This window comes from Phyllostomus discolor, chromosome 15 (genome assembly GCF_004126475.2).
Source record: "Phyllostomus discolor isolate MPI-MPIP mPhyDis1 chromosome 15, mPhyDis1.pri.v3, whole genome shotgun sequence".
Taxonomy (NCBI): domain Eukaryota; kingdom Metazoa; phylum Chordata; class Mammalia; order Chiroptera; family Phyllostomidae; genus Phyllostomus; species Phyllostomus discolor.
In genome coordinates, this window is record NC_040917.2 from 19,460,123 (window position 1) to 19,483,778 (window position 23,656).

General features: G+C 46.0%; 1 protein-coding gene across 1 annotated transcript in view; it reads left to right on the top strand.

Annotated features, from left to right (window-relative positions):
• The window catches only part of GPATCH2 (G-patch domain containing 2), a 118,989-nt gene that overhangs the window by 81,151 nt on the left and 14,182 nt on the right, over positions 1-23,656 (top strand). The window contains exons 7-8 of the mRNA XM_028531324.2: positions 2,380-2,419; positions 8,654-8,718. Of these exons, the coding sequence (XP_028387125.1) occupies positions 2,380-2,419; positions 8,654-8,718 (105 nt within the window). The remainder of the gene's footprint in view (positions 1-2,379; positions 2,420-8,653; positions 8,719-23,656) is intronic.

The following is a 23,656-nucleotide window of genomic DNA, read 5'->3' on the forward strand; positions in this document are numbered from 1 at the left end:
TTACGTTAGGATAAACCATGAGGCAGACGATTAGAAATGCAAGGAGCTCAAGGAGAAAAAAAAACACGTACAATTTTTCACTTTTAAAGAAGTGCTTGTCATGTTTTTTAATATCTAATCACAGTGCTATTTGGGTTTGTATGTATGTATTTTAAAAGGTGGTGTATGGTTTTAAGATCAGTGTCTATAATTGATAGAAAACTAAAGCTCTGCACATGTTTAAATATCTGGTGAAAAGTTTTAGATGTCTACACGAGAGTATGCAAGGAGGATGTTTTCATTACTGTTTCAGGTACACGAACATGTGCTCATGGAAACCCCTATAAATAATGTTTTCAACAATTAGCAATTTGGCTCACTGACCAGAGAAGTCGAGCCATGGTGGTTGTGGGGATCTGAGCAGGCAGCACCGGTATCTGCCACGGCCTCCTTTTAAGGAATCTCTGGTATTTTGCCCCAAATTTCCACCAGCAATTCTCCACACCTTTGATAGTCCCCCTTAGAAACTTTGTCTTACTTTTCTCTAAGTTACTTAGAATGTATAGCACGTGCTAAAACAGAGAAATCAGTATCTAATTTCTGAGAAAATGTAATGTTAAGTTTGACTTTCTGAAAATACATATATTAAAATGTGGAAAATAAAATTAATATATCACTACTTATTATTAAAACGTACTTAAAGCATCGGATGGGGTTACTTTTTATTCACTCCACTTCCTTTTATGTACTGACCCTAAATCATTTCAGAATTTCTTCACACTTTTTTCCAATTGCTTCTGATATACTTATTTTCTAATTGAATAACTATGATGTATTAATTAATTTTAAAATTGATATTTATATTGTGTTTGTGTTTCATTTTAAGGTATAGGATATTTACATGAGAGATTGTATATACATTAAAATTTATTTTTAATGCCCATGGGTAACTACTTAAAATCCTATGACGAATTCCTTTATAAAGCAAATATTCATCCTTTATTTTATCTTTTGTGCAAATATTGAGTTTGCTTAAAGCAAGATTTGCCTGGATTAAAGGTTATGTGCACTGGGAATACTTTCACGCTTTGAAATGTAGCATAAATGGCTTTATGGGAAAAGTGGCTTTAGCTTTATGTTGAGGTAAGTGAGATACATTGGATCAGCACCTCCTCTGATTCTCCCTGCTTCCCTGGGTGAGCCATTTAGCTTACATATGTCTTAATTTTTAGTTGTAGAAAAAGGGTGATAACAGTCCCTTCTTAGAGCAGACGTCACCAAGTACTGATGTGACATACAGAACGATAATTCAACTGCATTTCAAGATGATGACGAGGGTGCTTTATCTGGAGAGTGCATTTTATTTTTCAGAGGATTTTCATAAGCACCACTCTGACCAACGTGCTTACTGCTTCATCCCCACTTTACAGCCAGTCTGAGCTTTCTAGGGTCGCACGCTGCCCTCGTCCAACAGTCAATTGAAGAAACAGTGTCTTAAGCATCTCTTTCATATTTGGTAGCATGCCACGCCTGCTGGGGAATCCCAAAAATATTAACTACACGCGTCGGCGTCTCTGATGACGTTCAGGGATACAAAGCCACTGAGTGGCCGTTCAGAATACTACTATGTTCGCTGCAGACAATGGGGGAAGAAAACTAACACGGAGACAACAATTACGTGTCAGAGTCTTAGCCTGGCTTCAGCCTCCTGACACTGCAAGGGAGGCGGGGTTCCTTTTACTTTATGTACGTCAGCTTTGTTCCCAGGCACACCCAAGCTGCATCTGTGTCGGGGGGGGGGGGACTGAACTTGACAGCCAGAAGGTGATCAAGTTTCAATGAGCTAACCTACGTGTGAACGTGAGCACGGCGCCGGGTGGGGGTGTTTTACCTGCTGTGAACGGGTCCGAGGTGTGTTCAGCTGAAGCTCCCGGATTCACAGCGAGAGCTCTGTGGAGCACAGCCAGTGGATATGAGATTCTGGTATTTTCAATGTTTTTTAAGACTCCCAACAATCAAAAGATCATAATTTGTTGTAATGATGCCATAATTAAGTTGTACTGAATGATAGCATTTGTAGATTTTATAACCAGAATTGATTCATAAAATGAATCCAGTCCCAGCAGTTTATGTTAACATAATTAAATGGAAATTTAATTCTAACCGAGTTTGCTTATTAAATTGAAAATTACTGGGTTGTGAGCACTCTTACATTTCTGTCAAAATTGCTGTAAGTCTAGAATTACATGAAATATCCATTAAAATAAAGCATATTTAAGGCTCCGTGGCGGGCGGCAGCCACATTTCCTAGAGCGCACGCAGACTGGCCACGGCAGAGCGTGCGCCGCCCGAGGCGAGGTCCACACCGGCTAACTAACGCCTCCTCTCTTTCCTCCACAGCCACTGGTTCGGCCCCGGGGCCAGGACGGAGCACAGCCAGGTAAGGGGCCTCCTGATGCAGAGGACTCTCCTGAGTCTGCTTCGGATTCTGAACCGTCTCCCCTCAGGGCGGTGGGGCAGCGTCACGAGAAAAGATACAAAGTCTAGTTTATAGAAAAAGGACCCCATACACCCGCCAAGTGCCCGAGCCTCAGCGAGTGCCCGGGTTCCCCTGCCACCTTCCTCCCTCGCACATGTCTCGGGAAAAGACTCTGGAGTTCGTTTCTGTGTCTCTTTTGCAAAGTCAGGGCACTGAATAGTCCGTGTGTTTAAATAACGAATTTCTATGAAATGTGAGATCAGCCAGCAAGAGAATATTTTTATCTTTGAAGTTTAGAACGTGGCAATAGTTTCTTACAGGTTGATGTTATATTTCTTTTTTTTAAAGATTTTATTTATTTATTTTTAGAGAAGGAAACATCAATGTGCAGTTGCTGGGGGCCGTGGCCTGCAACCCAGGCATGTGCCCTGACTGGGAATAGAACCTGCGACACTTGGGTTCACAGCCCATGCTCAATCCACTGAGCTACACCAGCCAGGGATGTTATATTTCTAGATGTGTTTTTTACTTGTTATTAGTGTTCATGGCAGCAGAGTGATTAGCTGACTTAGCAAGAACTTGACATCCATTTCAGTCAACTTTGCCTAAAGTTTGTCTAGAGAGTAGTTCACTTCCTTTGTCCCTTGACATACTTCCTTTCTCTGCAGTGTGCTGGGTAATTTAGGACTTAAATGTATGAAACATACATATCTTAGGCTTGGCATCCTTGCTAAGCTTTTTTTTCGTTATTGATTATAAAAGTTATTTTTTAAGTGGGTCAGAAATAGGAGATGTCAGAAATGCATGGGAATGACAACCCCCAAATGCATGGAGACCCTTTCTCCTGAGGGGTTGGGGAGCCACGGGGGTCGGTAAGTGGAGGGAGCTGGGTGAAGAGGGGCGAGGGCGGGGCGACGGTCATCGGGGGCGTTACCGTCTGGGCCATGTTCTCCCTCCCACGCTGGGCAGCGTGTGCCACAGCCCCTTGTCCTCAGGCGAGGGAGGTGCCAGAGTTTCCTTCGATAAACTGCGCCGTACCCCTTAACACACGTGAGCCTACTCACAGGAAAATATCTCGTGAATTCAGTGGTAAGGGGTTATTTGTGTAAATGTGCCTTTTTTCAGGAGAGCGATCTGCCTTTTTAAGCCCACTTCTCATATCATAATAGAGTGCGTGCCGCTTTTTCCAAAGATGTGGAAATTCGCTGAACGGTGTCTCTGATGTGTTCGTCTTCTTATTCCGAATGTAAATGTTAGACTCCCAGCTTTCCCAGTCGCTGCGGGCTCCTTTGAGTACAGTGCTCACAAAAGATGCCACTCCTAGTAGTAAGTTGCAGGAGGATACACGTTCTCCCAAAATGCAATTTTTAAGGCTTATTTTCTACCTTTTAGAATGTGAGAAATACCCCAATGATGTCATACATTCATGTTTTAGATTGTAGTATAGCTGGTTGCTTCCCCCCAACCATTACTTCTGCAGGTGAAAATTAACTGATAGCTAATACATATAGGTAGGAAAATAAACCAATTCCTTTTCTTTGAATTTTAAATATCTTTTTGATCAATTTTTGGATCAGCCTTTTGCTCAAACTTGGATATTCAGCTTTAGACTCTGACAGCATAGACAAGCTGTCAATGAGTAAATGCGGTGGAGTCTTGGCCTTCGAGGTAGCTACCTTCTAGCCAGTCCACGTGAACACTGACCACAGCAGCAAATGCTGACCCATGGCTCCTGAGGACACACGAGGTTGGCTTCCTGAGCGCCCCTGTTCGTAACATTGTCATTAGCCGGCCAATGTGTAGCCTGATGCGATTCAAGACACCTCGTTTGTTACATTTCATTGGTTCTAGAACACTGATCTCCTGGCCAACAGCACCAGAACTTGGGCTAGAAGGAACCACCACAGCCTTCTTGCCCTTAGGAGCATGAGACAGCACTCCAACAGTGCACTTGGGGGGCATTTTACACAGTGAGGTGGCCAGCAAGAACACAAAACTGCAACAGCACCCAAAAATGCAGCACTAGGGAGCCCTTCGAAGAGGACACTTGCTTACGGTGAGAGAGCTAAAGGCCGACAGCGCCTCAGCCTGGCAGACCTCGGCTGGGAGCATGCGCCAGAGGAACTCAGATATTTGCCTCTCCGCACACGTCTGGGAACGCACGAGTGCCACAGGTACTGATTTCGGCATCACAAAGTCCAGCAGAGAGACGAACTGGCTGATATGCGATCTGCAAACGAGGGTAGACTGAACCTGTGTGTGTGTGTGTGTGTGTGTGTGTGTGTGTACAACTACACATTCAGACGACTCACGTTGTGAAGGTTGGCATCGTCTCAGTTCCACTTAGACCGGGAAAAACTACGGCACAGTCAACTCTGGGCTACACCTAGGCACACGCAATGAAATGCAAGACCGTGGAGTGTAAAACCCTTTGATGCGCTGTGGACTGAAGGACTGTCCGCCTGGGTGATCACCCTTTATTTGTTTCTTGCCAGCTAAGAGGTGCTCAGGATGCTAACCCCACTGATTCAGAAACCCCACTTCCCACTGCCTTCTCCCGTCTTACAATTGTTACGAAAAGAGAGATTTGTAAAAAGATTTTTTTTTAAAAAAGTAGCTTCTCCCCTAAGCTGATTCTAATCTAGGGCAAGCGTGACGACAGGTGCTAGAGAAGGCCACAGCGAGGGCACCGTAAACACTGCCAAGGCCACAGAGGGACACCACCCACGTCAGTCCGGAAGCTGAGGTCGGAGGCAGAGGCAGCTGCGTGAAGCCCCTTTTCTCTGCTGAGACTGTGCTGCCTTGAACATCTCAGGCTTTGACATCCTGACTCAGTTCACAAGTCTCTGAATGAGTCACAGATCATAGTTCAGATCTTGCTCAGTTCTCCTTTTTAAGGCTGAGGACGCTGAGCTGCTGGGTAGGATGAGACTTGACATTATTTTGTAGACATTGGGGGAGTTGCCTGAGGAGTGGCTGCCAGTATACCCAGCCCTGAGCTTGAACGCCTTCCGAGGGTCAGGTGGGGACGAGAAGACGGCTGTGGAATGAGGGTTCTCCTCCTTGCGTCTTCCTCTCCGGTTAGGGATCTGACACTTACAGTAATCTTGTGAAGTTATCCTGCGTAACCACAGAAAACCCTCACCCCCTTCTATGACCCATTCTCCTCACGGAGCACGTCTCCTGGTTTGATTCAGCAACTTTTGAAATGGCGTTCCTTTCTGCAAACCTCGCATGGAACTAGGTTTCGTGTTTATGAATTTTAATGTGATTCTTACGTGAGTCATTGTTTAATATACACCCACAGGTCACTAATAAGGGGCTTGTGTCTCCGTGTGGCCCAAGTCCAGCAATCTGAAAGCCGGGAGGTAAGAAGCACTTTGCACCGTGCTCAGAAATCCTATTTTCAGTCAGAGTTGACATCGTGGAGTCAGGACCCTGGCAAGTGACCACACTTGTGACACGGATAGGAGTTCAAGGGCACAACAGAATTATCCGGAGGAAGGACGAAAAGTCCCTCAAAGCCTAAGGCGCCGCATGCACTTGCTTACCTAGAGTGAAGCTCAAGGCTTCTTGGCTTTTATCATGAGTTCGGGACCTGTCCTCCTTGCCCCCCGTTTTCTGTCCCTCAGGGCATAGCAGAAACATGTTGGGGATCTTTCAGATACAAATATGTGTTCTTTTTTTATGCTGGTAACACTCTGGATTACTTTTTTCATCTTTGCCCTTTTAGAGATGTAGGTTCCCATATGAACTTCTTAATTCATGACCCAAAGATCCAAGTCTATGCATTTTTTTTAATCTGAGCTTGCATATAAATTTGCAAATTATGCCCAGATTTATAATTTTATTGTTAAAGTGAGATAGTGTTGTGAGGGCTCTCTACTATAGGTGCATTGTATTAAATAATCACACTATTGGTTTCTTTTTACACACAAAGCCCATCCAAACTGTACACGTGTGGGAGACAAGAAATCCCCACGTGACCCCACGTGACTTTAGTGGAAGGGGCCCCACTGCCGGAGTTCAGAGAAGGCGCTGTTTCTTTTAAGTTCCTTTAAGTTCACCCCGGTGGCGGCCTGTGGGCCAGACCCCGCGGGTACAGCCTCATGTTTACCTTGTCGTTATGGTTACCCTGGAGAGAACGAAACTACAGAATTCTTTTCTTACCTCCAAACATGGTGTTGGGAGTTTGAGTTCTTGGTTTGAACCACTTTAACTCAGATGCCAGGTATAGTGTTCCAGTGTCTGCCTTTTGTCTGAATTAGGAAAGGTAGTTAACTACTACCGTTAATTTAAGGTGGAGACGGAGGTTAATCACCCCTAGTTGTCTGTGTCACAAAGGTTGGTGTATACATCTATGTTTTTAAAGGCGCTAGACTTAGAAACATCCAAATAACTAATTTTTTTAACTTTCAGAAACAATTAAGTTTTCACGGTACGAAGTGTTTCTAAACGGAAACACTTTCAGATTAACGGACTCACGATAAATGGTTGCTGCTTTCTATAAGTGGTAATAATGAGATGTGGCTTCAGCTATACATCGGCTACTAGATCTCACTCCTTATCACTCTATCTGATCTATTTATTCATCCCACATATGTGTATTGGGCAATGACAACAGAAATCCCTGGGCACTGCGCTGGCCCTCGGGTGTGCAGGCAGACTGAATAACTGAAGCAAAGGGCCAATGACGAGCAAGAACATGACCCACAACCCAAACCGAAACGTTCGGTGTGGCTGGGATACATCGTCTACGGGTAAAAAGTGAGGGTGCGTGTAGAAGGAGGTACAATAAACTGTGAGTTCAGGAATGTGACCGGACTGTGTGCGAAGGGCCACAGGTGTCTTCTTGTACGAGGCCGTGGGTCCGTCTGCTTCTGGAATGGCTGGCAGCTGTTGGCGAGGGGGTCAGGCTGGGGTGAGACTGGAGGTGTACGGGAGACGTGCGGGCGGCGTGCACAGGTGACAGAGAGCGGTCTGGGCCAGGGCGGTGGCCGTGGGGCCGGGAAGAACAGCTGCTTGAGAGAGATGGAATACGTCCTTATTTCCTGAAGACACCCCTGGGGACCTACTTACGGCCTGCTCCTTCTCAAAGATGGCCGCACATGGCCCACCCTGGGTTCTGAAGGAGGCCATGGACCAGCTCTAAGCGGTGACTTCATTAAAGGTCTTCGATACTGGTCAGACTCTACCCACGGACAGATGGGCTCCTTAATGACAATCATAATCGTGGCATTTGCACCATTTTCTCGGCACGTCCGGTGTTCTGGCCATAGTGCTAAGCATCTCACGTGGTTATCTTGCTTTACACAGCAGCCTTGCGGGTAGATGTGACTGTGTCTCCATTCCACAGACGGGCACTGGGACTTGGGAAGTGAAGGGCTCGGCGGAAGGTTACACAGCTTGTGAATGGTGGTTCCGTCACAGAAACCTGCCCACGTGTTTGTTACGGGCACAGCAGGGATTTGAACCCAGATCCCCCCTGCCCTCCCAGTTCTAAGATTTGTTTTCCTTCGGGTTGATTTCTCATACAGAATGCAGCTTCCTTGTAGCCTCGTCTGTGTGAAATCACTTGCTGCAGAAATAAGCTACAGTTTGAGTGAACAAACAGTGAAGAATAGTTTTGACTTTTTGTTTCTTTTCAAACAGGTAAAGTGAGTGTGAAGGGTAGCAGATGGCGAGGCATTCTGAGAAGGCAGTCAGATATGTGTTTCTGCTAGTGATCTACTGGAAGCTAGTAATTTCTTTGAAGAATGTTTTAAGTGTATTTCCTTGTGAGGCCAATAAATGCAGAGGAAACAATACTATGTCTTTTATGTCAGCAGCATGGGTGACAAAGCCTGGAGAAGCAGTGGCAGAGGCCGCTGGCGAGGGGTCCTGTGCCCGTCACCAGGGCTGCTCCCCAGAGCCAGGATCAGAGCGGAGGAGTGCCCCACCTCCGGTCCCAGGTGGCCAGGGAAGCCCCAGGGGGCCCCCTCTCCCCGACACACGTCCACACGAGTTGCAGTGGCAGCTCCAGCAAAGGGAGCTGTCCTTGTTCGGTGGGAAATGAGGAGGGAGGGAAAGCCGGGCAGTGAGCGAACAGTGTCCCTGTGAACGGGAAGGATGCTTTTCAACCCACAAAATAACGTCACGGACCTGTTTTTGTTTCCGCAACCCTCTCTGGACGCTCCGCATAATGGATGACGGCAGCTCCTGCGGGAGAACCGAGCTGAGAGGGGCCCCAAGAAGAGCTGCTCGGGGAAGACGGCCGGCAGGTAAGCCGTTCAGAGTCGCTGCCAATCCGTCCGTCTGTCCGTCGGTGCCGCTGTGTTCCGCGGCCGCGGGAGCGCGGGCGCTACAGTCCGGCGGCCTTGGGCTCTGCAGAGCTGACTTAAAATACTCCATGTGTTGTTTAGACTATACTGTAGGGTTACTAGTCATAGGAAGCTACCATTTTCTGTGAGTTTGTAAAAGCTGATGGGCAACGATGAATGAATTTCTGAAAGAAAAGGTCTGTTTCCCCTAACTAATCAGGGTTTAGACTAATTACTGTATTTTGTCATTTAAAAAAGCAGAATTAATTCCCCCCAAATTTAAATGGTACTTAGCATGAGAGAGCAACATATTTATTTATTCTTATATATAAATGAGCATATAGAAAATAGACTCTTTAAAAAATGCTCCTAGGTTCTGGCTCATTTTCTGTCACTGAGTTGATGTTCATTTTTTTTTTCCTTTATACAAAGAATTTGCCCTGGTATATTGTTTTAGGTGATATGTTTTCAAAGTCGACATGTGGTGATTGTGAAGTCTTAATTCTATTTATATGAAGATGGCTGCCATAACATTGGTCTAACCCACCACCCTGAGGTTTATACTTGCTCAGTTTTTAACAAGACAGCTGACCCCACAGCCACCCTTGTGTCCCTTCGTCCCACGGCCCACCATCGCTGGCGTGCCAGCCCCTGTATCAGAGCCCGGCCACAGACACCATAGCCCCCAGGGACCACGTTCCAGAAACAAACCCCAACCGAGAGCCCATGGGGCGCCTGCGGAAGCAGGTGTCCGTCCTGCACAGGTAGCTAATGCCTCACTGCACACACAGAAGCTGACCCTCAGTGGGAGTTAACGGAAACCAGTATCTTAGGGGTAAACCAGCATATTTACCCCCAAGGTCAGACCCTGAAATTATACAGTACCAAGAATGATCTAACTATATATACCACTGTGTGTGTGCCTATATACAATTACATGTAATTATATATACAAGTACGTGTATAATTATATAAAATTATATATGCTCTGTATAAAATTTATTTAGGTTATAAATAACTATAGGTGAAATGTTTATAGAACAGATCACTTTTAGAATTGATGAGGCACATTTGAATGAAAATGTAATTGTTAGAAATGAGAAATAGGGTTCTTAAAGAGAATTAGTGACGTGGAGATAGAGCTGAAGAACCGGGCTAGAATACAGCATTAAAACAATGCAAGGAATGGGAGAAATGGGAGTGGCTAAGACACACAGAAAAGACCTGAGACACGTTCAATCAGAGCCCTTGCTGGAGAGTGTAGAAGGGCTGGGAAACCCGACATTCGGAGAGATGCCGGCTAAAGATTCCCCGGACGGACACGGAAATAGAGGACAGACTGACTGTGACTGGAGGGGAGAGGGTGGGGAATTTCAGGGGAAAGGGGGAAGGGTTGACAGGAATGAGTATAAAGGACACCTGGACAAAAACTAGCAGGGAGTGAGAATGGGAGAGGGGGTGGGCTGGGATGGGAATAAAAGACAGAAAACTGTACCTGAACAACAATTAATTTTTTTAATTTCCTATGCATTTTTTTTTACTTTTTAAAAAATATTTTATTTATTTATTTTTAGAGAGGGAAGGGAAGGAGAAAGAGAGAGAGAGAGAAACATCAATGTGCGGTTGCTGGGGGCCGTGGACTACAACCCAGGCATGTGCCCTGACTGGGAATCGAACCTGCGACACTTTGGTTCCCAGCCCACGCTCAATCCACTGAGCTACGCCAGCCAGGGCTACAATTAAAATTTTTTTAAAAAGATTCCCTGCCCGGCAGGCACCAAGCAGAACACGAAATGCGCACCAGGCGGTGCTGTAGCACGCCAGCCACAGGCCGTCCGAGAGCCCAGAGAGAAAGGGCAGCATCTGCGAAGGGGCCACCAGTGCTGCTGTGTGTGCGAGGAGGGGCAGGGAGACCTGAGGGGACCTGGACACAGGTCCTCACGTCCTCACTCCAGCCCGCAGACCTGCGGAGTTGCGTTCTCACCCTCTGGGAGTGAGGGGGCGAGCAGTTTGCTTACCAGAGGAGCTGTTTTGTCCGGTCGGGCGTGATGACCGTGGCTTCCCGTCCTCGGTGAGAGTCATTCAGTCCTGGTCACCAGGTGACTTGGGGCTGCTGCAGGAGACGGGCCTTTCTCCGAAGCCATGCCTGGGAGGACGGAGAACCAGACCTGTGAGAACTGCCTTTTCAAAAGAAAAAACAGTATATTGGCTTGCTGGTCCCAACAGCAGCAGATGTGTTAGAATAAGCAAGTCAGAAAAGTGTTAAATTAGCGTGATGAATATTAACTAGATGGGATACAGAAAGATATTAACAATGTGAGGCAAGACATGGAACATAATTAACCACCAAATACTTCGGTGGTTTTTAATTTTTCTCAGCAGCGTTTTATAGGTTTTATCCTATCAGCCTTACACATATTTCATCAGACTTCTCCCTGCGTGTTTCATCAGTGTTTTGGGACGTATGGAAACAAGGCTGAGGGGAAATTCAAGAAGACCCGCGTAACTGGAGGGAGATGCTGTGTTTCTGCGTCAGGAGACTCGATGTTCCTAAGACGTCAGTTCTCCCAGAGTCTGTCCGTAGACTTGATGTACTCCCAACAAAAATCGTATCAGTCTGTTTTGTAGACATTGACAAGACAAGCTCATTCGAAAGTTCATGTGGAAACGCAAAGGACTTGGAATGGCCAAACGTAAAAAGGAAGGAAGAGCATTGGCAGGGGAACACTCCTGATTTCAAGACTTAACGCAGAGCCGCGGAAGGGAGGCACTGGCGGGGACCTGGAAACGTGGGCCCGTGGAGCAGAACGCAGAGCCAGAGACACACGCCTGCAAGCGCAGACCGCCGAGTGTCGGGTGGGTGCAGGGGCAGTTCGGTGGAGAAAAACAACAGTGTTTCCCACAAACGGAGCCAGAAGGCCTGGATCTCCATATGCGAAAAAAAAGAACAAGAACTTGGACCCATACCTCACACCATAGAACAAACTTAACACAAAACCTGAAAACATAACACTTCTAGAAAACATGAGATAAAATCTTTGTGCCCTTGGGGGCAAAGGCTTTTGGGTAGAACCCCACAACACAGTCCAAGAGAGAACAAACTGACACATTGGACTTAATCAAAGTCGAAGACTCAGGCTCTTCAGAAGACACCGTTCAGAGAATGAAAAGACAAGTCACAGGCGGGAAGAAAATACTTGTAGATCATACGTCTGATAAGAGACTCATGTCAAGAATATGTAAAGAACTCTAAAAACGCAATAATAAGAAATGAATTCAGTTAAAACGTAAGCACTTGGAGACGCCTGGCCAGAGAAGGTATGTGGGTGGCAAACGCACACAGGGAATGATGTCAGATACCATCACTCTAGGAAAACACAAAGTGAAACCCCAGAGTAAGGGACCACTTGCAACTTCTAGCATGGCTGAAAAGTGCACAAGGCTTCACAATGTAGAGGAAATAGAATAATTACGTGGAAGTCAATTGTCCTCGCACTCTGGAAACTAACTTGGGAGTTTCTTAAAATATGAAACATAGAACTTCCTACTCTGAGGTGCAGGTGAATACTTAGGTCTGCTGCTGGTGACTGCAAGGGGAGGTCTGGGGTTGCAGGCCGACCGCACGCTCCTGGGTGGGCCCCCTCTGACGTGACCCGGCCCTGCAGGGGCAGCTCCGCCAGTGCCGTGCGGGGCCCCTTGGCCCCAGCTCCTCGGGGGAATGCTCAGGGCCTCAGAGGGTTTAGGGACATAGTCACCAGCGCTGCCAACGATCATGCAATTTGGTGGTTTTCCAGGTGTCCAAGCTGTGGCATGTCTCCCTTCTTCTTCTCTTCTTCCACACCCTCTGTACTGTTCATCTGGGCTCTGTAAGTCAACGATGGCTCTTTTCCAGCTCTCAGACTACCCTGTGTCCCATGGCACCAAAGGGGTGACAGCCTATTAAGGTCTCCTATAAGCAGCGCTCTCTCAGGGAGTTCTGCCTCATCGATAACGTGCTCCAGTGTTCAAGGTTTCCTGTGCTCTCTCCTCCTGCTCTGAGGGCAGCGTTCCTTTGGGCTCCATCCCTGGCTCCTCACCCTTCACACCCCGTGTTCGTCCCCATCATCTGCATGGCTGCTCGGGGCTCGTCACTCATGTGTGTGCAAGTAGGTACATAACTCAAACATCACCACATTTATTTGTTCATGTGTCTGTTGTAGACACAGTTAACATTCTCATTCTTCTCAGGTGGGAGACTCTGTTGGTGCCATAACCAAACATTTGACCATCCTTAACACAGGTGTAATGTAAACGAATCTAAACAAACAGTTATCAGCAGAGGTATGATTTAACCTGATTCATTCCAGCGATTCGTCTTAAACATCTTCCGTGTAGTCTGCCACTGTACTTTTGCTCCCCATAGGAGCCTTTGTCACAGAGCAGGTGCACCGGATGCCAAGTGATGTGGGCATTCCCCATCCTGGCATCCTCGTCCACCATACGCTTCCCACGTGTCCTCCTATGGCTCGGCATTGCAGCCCTCGAAGGCCCTGGTTTCCTGCCCTCCAGCCCTCCACCCCTCCACGCAGCCGCTGTCCTGACTGCTCCTCTCTGGCCCTTCTGTCTGATCAGTCGGTTGGGTCTGGTTGTCTGCTCAGGCTCCTGTTGTCTGTTATCTACCTATTACCTACCTATGATCTGTCAGTGTCGATATCTAACAATGAACAGGTGTGGTTTGTGAGTGAGCACGGCGCGCAGATTATTAGCTGGAGGAAAACGATCACACACACACAAATGCACACACAAAACACACGCACACACACTCAGCCAAACCTCAGGGCGGTGCACCTGAGTGTTTTACAGAAACACGAGTGACATCAAGACTGACTTCTTCAACCCATCTCTTTCTCTTCGATTCTAGACTTGGTATCCTAGTTGTTGTTGTTTTTTTAATTTCAGTATTCAAATGCAATTTTATGTTTCCCAAGATTAGAAAGATCTTCCCCTCTGCCTTCACCTCATTTGAAACCCCAGTTAAATAATTTCACAGTGTTTCTCACGCCGTAGCCTTTGCTCAGCACCGGAATGGCCGACGTGGCCTTCCCGAAGGGAAAGTCAGTGGAACCGCGTCGTAAGCCATGCCCGGTACCGGGGGATGCCATGTTCCTCACACATTCTAATGGTTACTCTTCATTGTCCTAAGACTCCACAAGACTGATGGTTTACGGCAACTATACGGAATTACTTAGACCATGTCGGGGCCTCCCTTTTACATTTGTTTTTCTTTCTTTTTTTCCCCTAGTTTGCCCTGCTCCCTTCCTTACACGATTTTTGTCACTTACTGTTGTGAAGCACAGAAGCTGCATCACCTGAGTACCTGGCATATAACTTGAAATCAAGTAACAGCACTTTGTTGACATTATTAAATTCTACTTGATATTTTCATATGTGTTTTAGAAATGTATGCATTCATTTTACTTTGTTCTTACAAGCATTACATTTATCTATGTAGTGTGGGCTAACTCCCAGACCTGTGTGCTGTAATGTCTCACAAAGGAACTTCTCTTTTTGCTGTCATATTGTCTGATTAGTATTTAAAAGTCTTGTCAATTAAAAAAAATTACAATAGACTTAATCAGAGAATCAAAACAAATGCCATCTCTTTCTCTCTGTCTCTCTCTGTCTCTCTCTCTCTCACACACACACACACACACACACACACACGCCTCCCTCCGTCAGGTTAGAGAGGACATCTCCGTTTCTGTGGGTGCTGAGCGCGCTCAGTGCACTGTGATGCGGCAGACCCCTGCGTCTTGCTGTGGCTGGGGCAGACCGAATTACAGCTGTTCTTCATCCGAGCTTCTGAAGATCCAAAGATGTTCGAGGGTTCGAGTTTGCTCAGTTTTCCCCACGGTGTCATCTGTTATTTGGGAAGGAGACCTAATTTGCAACCGATACAAAACTATTTGTCATGTTGCTGCTTTGCCAACAATAAATGGAACTATTAATTACTACATTTTTGAGCAGCTGTTAATAAAGTGGGATAGGATAAGTGTTCATTAGTGGGCTGGTTAATGACATCGACGAATTCGTTTAGCGTTGCTTTTCACAGACATGTATTAACAAAATTAAATGTACCAACAGAAGTAATTGATGGGTTATTTTATTTACTTCAGATGAGAAGTTAACTATCCCATGTTAATGAATTTAGAATTTTTAGACAAGTCCTCCTTTGTCATACTAAAACTGATGATTCAACACCATATTTTAAAGCAAGTTGTATCATGAACTTTTTATATTTATGTATTTTATATGTCCAAAATAATTGCTTGAATTTGCTTTTAAGTGCTAATTTTCAAAATAAAATTCCTAGTACTTTTTCATTGTTTCTTTCCAGATCTAAAATTAGCATTTCATTATTTTATAAAAGTGTATCCAATCCTTCAGAAAGAAAAGCATCTTTTAAATTACTTTAATTCATTTATATGCATGCATGAATGAACACATAGAAAGTCACATATTCCCTTTAATTAAAATGTATGCATTCCATATTTTTAAAAATTGGAACATACTTAATTGCATATGTGTTCTAATTCTTTAAAAATGTGAATAGCTTCTAGATATACAGGTACTTAGACTAGAATAGTTGGACACATACCACATATACAACATAAAACGTTTCTAAGGCATTTAATTCACCCATTTCACTCCATGTGACCAAATTACTGTGTTAAAGAGGCACCGTCCTCCAGCTGCCAGTTCTCCGCCCGCCTTATTCCGCAGGCGCCCTGAAATTCTAACCTTCCTGGCCAGAATTTTAAACTAAAATGATTATACTGTTACTTTAAATTGTGATGATACCCAGTAAAATTAGTTATTAGCCCATTAGAACTTTGCAAGGTTGCTCTCTGGTCGGATGTGAATACGCCATACGGAGGAACAGGGCTCTGCCATTGGGAGACAAGCAGCGTGTCCGGTGAGGGGTAAATAAAAGGCCGTCGAGGGCTCCCCAGTGAAACGCTCTTTCCTGAAATCTGGCCGAGGAGCAAGGCATTTTCAAACGACCGCGAGTCTGCACAGCCCGTCACCCCTAGGACTGCAGCTCACTCTGGCCACAGGCACTCGCAATGACAAACAGTTAGTGCTCGAAAGCTGTTGCGGTGACCTGTGGCTGCAGTGGATTTGTCGTCTGAAGTCCATTTCCTGGAGGACAGGTGTCTGTTTCACAGTTGGCACGCTCCAAATTGGCCCTGTGATTAAATGGGCATGGGCACAGAAGCGACCTTCACTCCCAGAGATGGCTCCCCGAGGACCCGGCGCAGGTGCACCTGCAGGGCCACAGCACAACAGCTCGGGGCCCTCCCGCTGCCTGGGTCACCGCTTCATTACGGGGACGCTTGGGGATGCGCCCATCCGCGGTGTGTCCATGCCAGAATACTGCCCCCAAACCACCAGCATTCCTCATCTGTTAGTGAAGGAGCCGCTGTAAAAATTAATATTTTTTAAATCAGCAACACAATAAGCAACAGCTGCTACTTGATAATTTGTACCTTACGGTCCCCAGGATAAATCAAGTGAAGTTCATCTGCCACATTGTAAACACTTTCAGTTTAAAACAGTGCGTCCTGTCTGGGGAGCAGATCAGATTCGGTGGTATGTAACTGCTCGTGGTCGAACACGAGTCATCCTTGAACCTGAAGAGTTGAATGCTTACAGAAGTGTGATTAGAATGTCTCACTGTTACAGTTAATAACTGACCGGAAATAGTCACATGCTAAGCTTTTAACTCTTACTTGTTGTAGCTCATTTTCACTACCTTTCAATTATGAGACATTACTAAAATAAACTGAAAATCACAAAAAAATGTCCCAGAGAGTTAGAACTATCTTTCTAAAAAAATCATTTGCTTCACGATCAGAATTTTTTCCTTGTCCTTTCTCGTTGGAAATATTTTTTCATCACTCCATAGTGATTTGTTTGCATACCAAGATATTGTTGGGAATTTACCTTTGTTTATTTCATATACTTCTGATCAATTCCAACTCATGCCCAATTATATTACACTAAATTAACATAATTCAACAGATGTTGATATTTAAATGTTTTCTGGCATTCACATCTTGGACAGCTGTCTCCGAGCTTGGGGAAAAGGCAAACATTTAGAGTTAAATGCTGAACATATGCTTAAATTACTAATTAGAAAGATGGAATAAAAACTATGCATTATCCTTTCTAAGGACAATAAACCTCCGATAGGGATTTCTGTAATCTTTTTATATCAGGTTATAGTCCAGGGGTGTATGCACACCAGAAGACACAGATTTCATGGATAACTTAATTTCAATTTTGATCACTTAAAAAGTATGGAGAGTCTCAGCAAGATTTGAAAAACCTGTAATGACTTTAAGTTGGCAGTCTTATGAGTTGAAAAGATGCCTTTTCATTTGTGAGAGCAGGATGATGACAGCAGATTTTAACAATGACTTTATTGTTAAAGTTTTCATCGTGCACAGAGAAAAATGTAAACCAATGTATCTACATCCGGCTGAGATCATTGGCAACGTGTGGCCGGTGTTGTTTCACATGTACCCCCACCCTCTCCTTCCTCTAACCACGGAGTCCATCTATGATGTTATTTCAACTGCAATACATCAGTGCGTTTCTGTAAAAAAATAGCAGCCTCTTATTTTTTTAAAGGCCATAGTGCCATTATCACATCTTTTAAAAAAGCAGTAATTTCTTAATGGATATATGTATACATATGTTCGTGTGTGTACATGTATGTATAGGATATTCACATTCCTGATTATTTTAAAGTCTTTTACAAATGGTTTGAACTGGGATCCAAATGAAATCTTCCTGTTGTAATGGATTGGTATATGTCTCTCTTAAGTTCCTTTTGGTTTATAAGTTCTCCACCCTCCCCCTCACCCCCCACTTTGGTTCTTCCTTGAAAGTTGGTGGTGGAAGGAGCCAGGTTTGTCCCCCAAAGTTCCCGCCACCTCGGGAATGTCACTGATTTTCTCCATACACCGTCACTTAACACATTCCTCTGTCCATTGCGTTTCCTGTGATTGGCGTTTAGATCTGGAGAACCAATTCGCTTCCAGGTCAGCTGCATCTTGTTTAGACCCTTCCAGGGGTGCTACTGTCCACCCGCTCACTTCCATGTCTCCTTTTGGGACATATTAGCCATCACGGGCTGTGTGGTTGCTGTTTGATTGTTTGGCATTTAGTGTCTGAAATTTTTTTTGAAAAAAGGAATACCCATGTTTTTCTTTAAAAGAAGAAAAGCATTGTGTAAATGATACAAGGAAAGGCTCCATTTATATTTGAGATGATTTTTTCTAGGGTGTTTCTCCACAGACATCTGAGGGCCACAGATGGTCCAAATACTGACAGTAACAGACCCGAGTTAGCGGAGCGATACAGGGCATTTGGTCCAATGATCCTGACAGCAAGACCATTCCTGAACGCAAGCAGGCGCCCTCCAGCTCTGCCAGAGTCTCGGGCATGTGGGATGCAGAGAGCCCCAAGTTCTCTTCCTCCCGGTCCCTGAGGGCAGTGTCCATCGGTCACCCCAGCCCCCGAGTGGCTCACCTGGCTGTTACGGTTTCTCTCCCAAGCCTCGTCTGCATTTGCAAACAAGTCTGTAAAAGTTTTATGAACATCATGCTCATTTATCGGCCAAAAAACTCTCATGGAAAGGGAGGACACAGAAAGTGTTCTTTTCACAATGCAACATTGAGTAAAACACAAAATTCTGCAGAAAGAGAACTAAGGTGCCTGCTGCACAAGTTTGATTTTATAGATATTTATCACCTGAGGCCCAAGGTGTGGACTGAATATGTTTTGTGGTTTTCTGTTCCCGTAAGTAATCATTTACTTACTATAGAAATTGGAACTTCCATTAAAATACTATCATAAAAACAAATTAGTATTAAAACCCTGGCACACCTTGATAAGTTTCATTTAACACCTACTTAATAAGCACCTGAATTGGCAAGGTTTGTAAATGCTAAGGGGAATTTACTTAAAAAAAATCAGATGTGGGCCTCACAGTCTTCAAGGAATATACACTGTAGCTAGAACATTAATTCATGTTCATGTGGACCTATAGTTTCAGGTAGAAAATATGGTGAGTGTGAGATTATTCTGGCAATAGCAATCAGGGAGGGCTTCTTTAAGGAGGCGACATTTCAGCTGGTCATAGATTCCCAATTGAATTCCATCAACCAACAATAATTTAACCTAAATTCAAGTCAGCTTACATCGGATGGTAGTGCTGTCGGGCATATTCCACAGTGGAAATGACTCCTTCCATCTTTCACAACTTTTAGACATTCTGGCCCACGATTAAAAAATATCCTGTGTTAACTGCCTCCTCAATATGGAGCTATAAATAGCCTTGCTCAGCAAATGTACTTTATAGAATTATAGCACATGGAGTTATGCCTTGACAATAAGTCGCCTCTCAATAAGGACAGCCGCAGGACACTTTACAGGAAGTCACAGCTGAGCTCAGTCTTGAGCCCGTGTCTGCCCACTCAGTCTGCAAAGTCACCCGCGGACACTGTGGATGAGCAGAGCCTCTCGGCTCCAAGAGCTGCCTGGAGGGGGGTCTGCGGTTGCTCCCATCTCCTCACCAGAACAGTGACTTCCCGACAGCAGCTGCAGCAAAACCCAGAACCGTGTCTGCAAAGAACTGGGGACAGGCCTTCTTCACGAGTTCAGCTATCAATTTGGCAAATAAACTGATTCATTCAGTGAAGCAGGCGGCTTCATTCTCTGCTTTCCGGAGAATCTGAAACAATTGCAAATGGACGGAATCACTGAATATTAAAACTTGATGGGATGCACGTAAGGAGGCGTCATCTCCTGCCACACCTCTGTGTGTCCCAGGTCCTGTCATTCTGAACTGCTGACAGCCCCAGACTCGCCACGTCCCATGTGTGCTGCAGGGCATTGGTGCCTCCTCCACGCGTGCTCCCCCCTGGGGGTCTGCAGCCCCACAGGCTTTGTGTATCGAGGTGGAATCGTGGACCCTCGATGTGGTCGGCAGGCAGGCTTTAACCCCTCGGAAATGAAAACCGCATCTTCCTTATCTCTCAGTCCTGTTTCATGGCATACCTTTTATTTTCAGAAGACATTTATGAAATGGAGTATAATAAACTAAGTTGAATGATGTAGTACAGGAGAGAGAAAATGTGCTTCTTTCGAGGCAAGCATTACTTGGTTTAAATACAGTAACTTCATTTTATGTTTATGTGATTTTTTTTGACAAATAACAGTTTCTCTGGACCTGGGCTTCCTCAGAACTATAAGGGGTTATTGTGGGGATTAAACAAAGTGAAGTATGACAAAATATTTAGCATAATACCTCATAGACAGTTGGCACTCAGTAAGCTTGGATGTTCCTAGTAATTCAGATGGTCAACTCTAAGACTCAAGAAAGCAACATATATGCAAAATAATAATTAAAAAAACATATTCTCTGCTGCCCTTTTAACTCTGCCTCTCCCTGAAGCTGGTGAAACAAAGAAAATCACCACCTCTACTCCAAATGCTACGTCAGAACTGAACTTGAATCTTGATTTAGGGTTGGAAATATCAAACAGGAGACTGCACTAGAAAGTCAGTCTGACAAACACTACACTAAAATATTTACACTGCAGTGGTTGAAGTGGGTATTAAAATGAGGAATGTGTGAGCTTCACTCAAAGGAGTTAAGAATGCTGGGGCATAATTTTCTGAGTAGATATCATAAATGGCAACCATACCAGTCTCCGACATTTCTTGGTCCATTACGAGAGAAGGAATGTGAGATTTTATCTGGATCTACAGTCTGACTGGATGGGGTTTTTTTTAATGTAAGATGCAAGATGTTATCAGGATCGACATCCCACTTTTTAAATGTAGACACAAATCTTCTTGCATTTACTGGAGCTATCCAAAAGAATCATGTTCATTTTGAGTAATTTTTTATCCAAAGAGTCAACGCTAGATTTATTTGATCATTTTTAAGGAAATTAGAGTAAGCTTATTGTTAGACTAAACATCAGTGACATACAGACATAACCACAAATGTGTGCCGATAGCTAGGCATCAAGGAAATCAAATCAGTGCCGGTGTACTAAGCGCCTACTGTGTCCTCAGTGCATGGTGTGATACTCCAAGATGCCTCAAGTATCTTAGCTTTGGCTTGGAGAGACAATATCCCAATTTGAACTCAGGCGAGATGAATTTTCCTCAGCCCCCCCCCCAAAAAGACGGTCTGCTCCTCCAGCCAGGTGGATCTGTGACGTCGTGCAGCGACTTCCCAGCCTCGTGTGCCTCCTTCCTTCCACGCCGGCCCTGGATGGAGGCAGCTGTCTTACTCTTCCTGTGTGTTATTGGATGTCAGTTAGAATTCCTGATTCACGGCCACGTCTTGTTTGTTGTTGACTGAACGTTTCTGAGTGGACTTAAATAACAGCTCAAGAAAGTAGAAGTGTTATAAAAAAATGCGTGATTGATCACCAAATGAACAGTTGTTCCACTTGAGTTCAATACATGTCTGGCGCTCCCAACATACGGCAGATGCGAAGCCAGGCTCTGCGGCTTCGACGTGTGTCTGGGCCTTGAGTTGTCTGCGGTCGGTACTTAACAAGCCCCTCTAGTCTGAACACAGCGTGAGGCACCCCATGTGATGAGCGTAGCAACGGAGACGCACGCAGAGTGACGTGAAATGCAGAGCAAGAGCCCTTGGGAGGGTAGTGAGGTTAGGAGGGTTGAAAGAAGAGAAAGCATGTGGGTTTGCGTGCACTGAGAAAACATCGAGGAGAGGAAGAGCAGACCCTCAGAGACGGGCCGGGTCAGGAAACACAGGAAGGACATTTCCTGAAGCAGGTCGAATACGTTGCTCTGGTGTTAGTGCGTTTACAGGGCATTGGGAACTAATAGTTTCTGTAAAAACTCAGACCCACGGAACCTATCGCTCGAACGTCTACCACGGCCTCTGCGGGGTGAGGTGTTAGAGGATGCCCTGGACAGCGAAATCCCTCCAGCTGCCTGGACCACTTCCATGTGGTAACTCCGCTGTTTGCTCGTTTCTCACCAGCTAGTGAACACCTGTATCTTTCCTCTGTTGCACACTCACTGTAAAAATAAAGTCCCGTGACAACGAGAGACGTAAAGAAAACTCCCACAAAATGCCACCCCACAGAAGGTGTATGACGAGATAGGATAAATCCGGAATAAAGCAGGAGCCCAGCCACGGGACACACGTACCGACGCCAGTGCCGTGGGTTACACCACAGTCAAGTCGGGCTGTCTCACAGAGCCACGCGTGCAGGAGCCCAGCCACGGGATGCACGTACGGACGTCAGTGCCGTGGGTTACACCACAGTCAAGTCGGGCTGTCTCACAGAGCCACGCGTGCAGGAGCCCAGCCACGGGACGCACATACCGACGCCAGTGCAGTGGGTTACATCGTGGTCAAGTCGGGCTGTCTCACAGAGCCACGCGTGCAGGAGCCCAGCCACGGGACGCACGTACCGACGCCAGTGCCGTGGGTTACACCACAGTCAAGTCGGGCTGTCTCACAGAGCCACGCGTGCAGGAGCCCAGCCACGGGATGCACGTACGGACGCCAGTGCCGTGGGTTACACCACAGTCAAGTCGGGACGTCTCACAGAGCCACGCGTGCAGGAGCCCAGCCACGGGATGCACGTACCGACGTCAGTGCCGTGGGTTACATCGTGGTCAAGTTGGGACGTCTCACAGAGCCACACGTGGGCTGGAGGCAGGGTGGTCAGCCAAATGACCAAAGCCACGGAGAGAAAAGGCTCCCAAACCAGAAGCTGGTTGCTGTGCGTGACCGACAGCCCCAAATGCAAAGGATCACCCACAAGAACGGGCCGGGAAAGAAAATGCCATTAAAAACAAGGATTTGCTGCGATCCCAGGAATTAAGGAATATGCATATGTGAGGGTCCTTGACACCTAATGTGCGTTTTGGCACAGGAAGGAACGAGCTTACTGCGCACGTTCTCTTTCACGGCGAGACCTAGGGGACCGAGGACGGGGGAGGAGAGGGTCCTGTGGGCCCAGCAGAAGAGGCTGACACAGGCCTGGGTTTTCCAGCCCCGACACGTCTCCCGGTGACACCGCAGACCCGTGTCACTTCTGCGCAGCTGGGGCCCTGTCCAGGCTCGTCTTCCTCTCGCTGACAGTGAGTGGTCCTGCCAAGCGCTGGGGCCTGCAGCCACATCTGCGTGGCGGTCCCGTGCGGCCTGTAGCCGGCCGCTCAGCAGCACGCCGTGTCCAGCGGGCAGCTCTCCCTGCGCCCGGCCCGCTGGGAAGCCCGTTGGTAAATACGCAGAACGAGGAGACACACTCCCATTGTCTTCGCTCGCGTGTTATTGTGTTTGACACTCGGCCTCAGTCCACGTCAGCCCACATCAAAGCCAAGTTCGCAGGCGCGGTAGTCTCGCTTGGGCTTTTTCTTCCTGCCTTCTGATTTTTTAGGGTTTTGTTTTTAATTTTAAATTTTTTTACTTTTTCCCCTTTGGGTTAAAATGTCCAGTTTCCTACCACCACACTGTCTCCACGGATGATGGGATAGATGAGTGAAGTCCGTTTCTAAAGGGAAAAAATGTTTTTTTCTGTGAGCTCAGCTTTTCTAACATTTCATAGGAATATTTTCAGAATTAGTGCATGGGAAACCATGTTTCAAATCATAACTCAGTGCCAGTGCACGTTAACACTGAAACAGCGTTGTTTCTGCATCCTTTTCCCTGAAATACCTGTCCGTGTCGACCCCTCAGATTCAAGGTGTCGGCAGGCACAAAGCTACCAGGCTGGGGTTTGCCTGCCCTGGTCTCCACCGCGAGCGAGCACAAGCACACTGATGGAGGTGGGTGCTGATTTCCCCGCAGCAC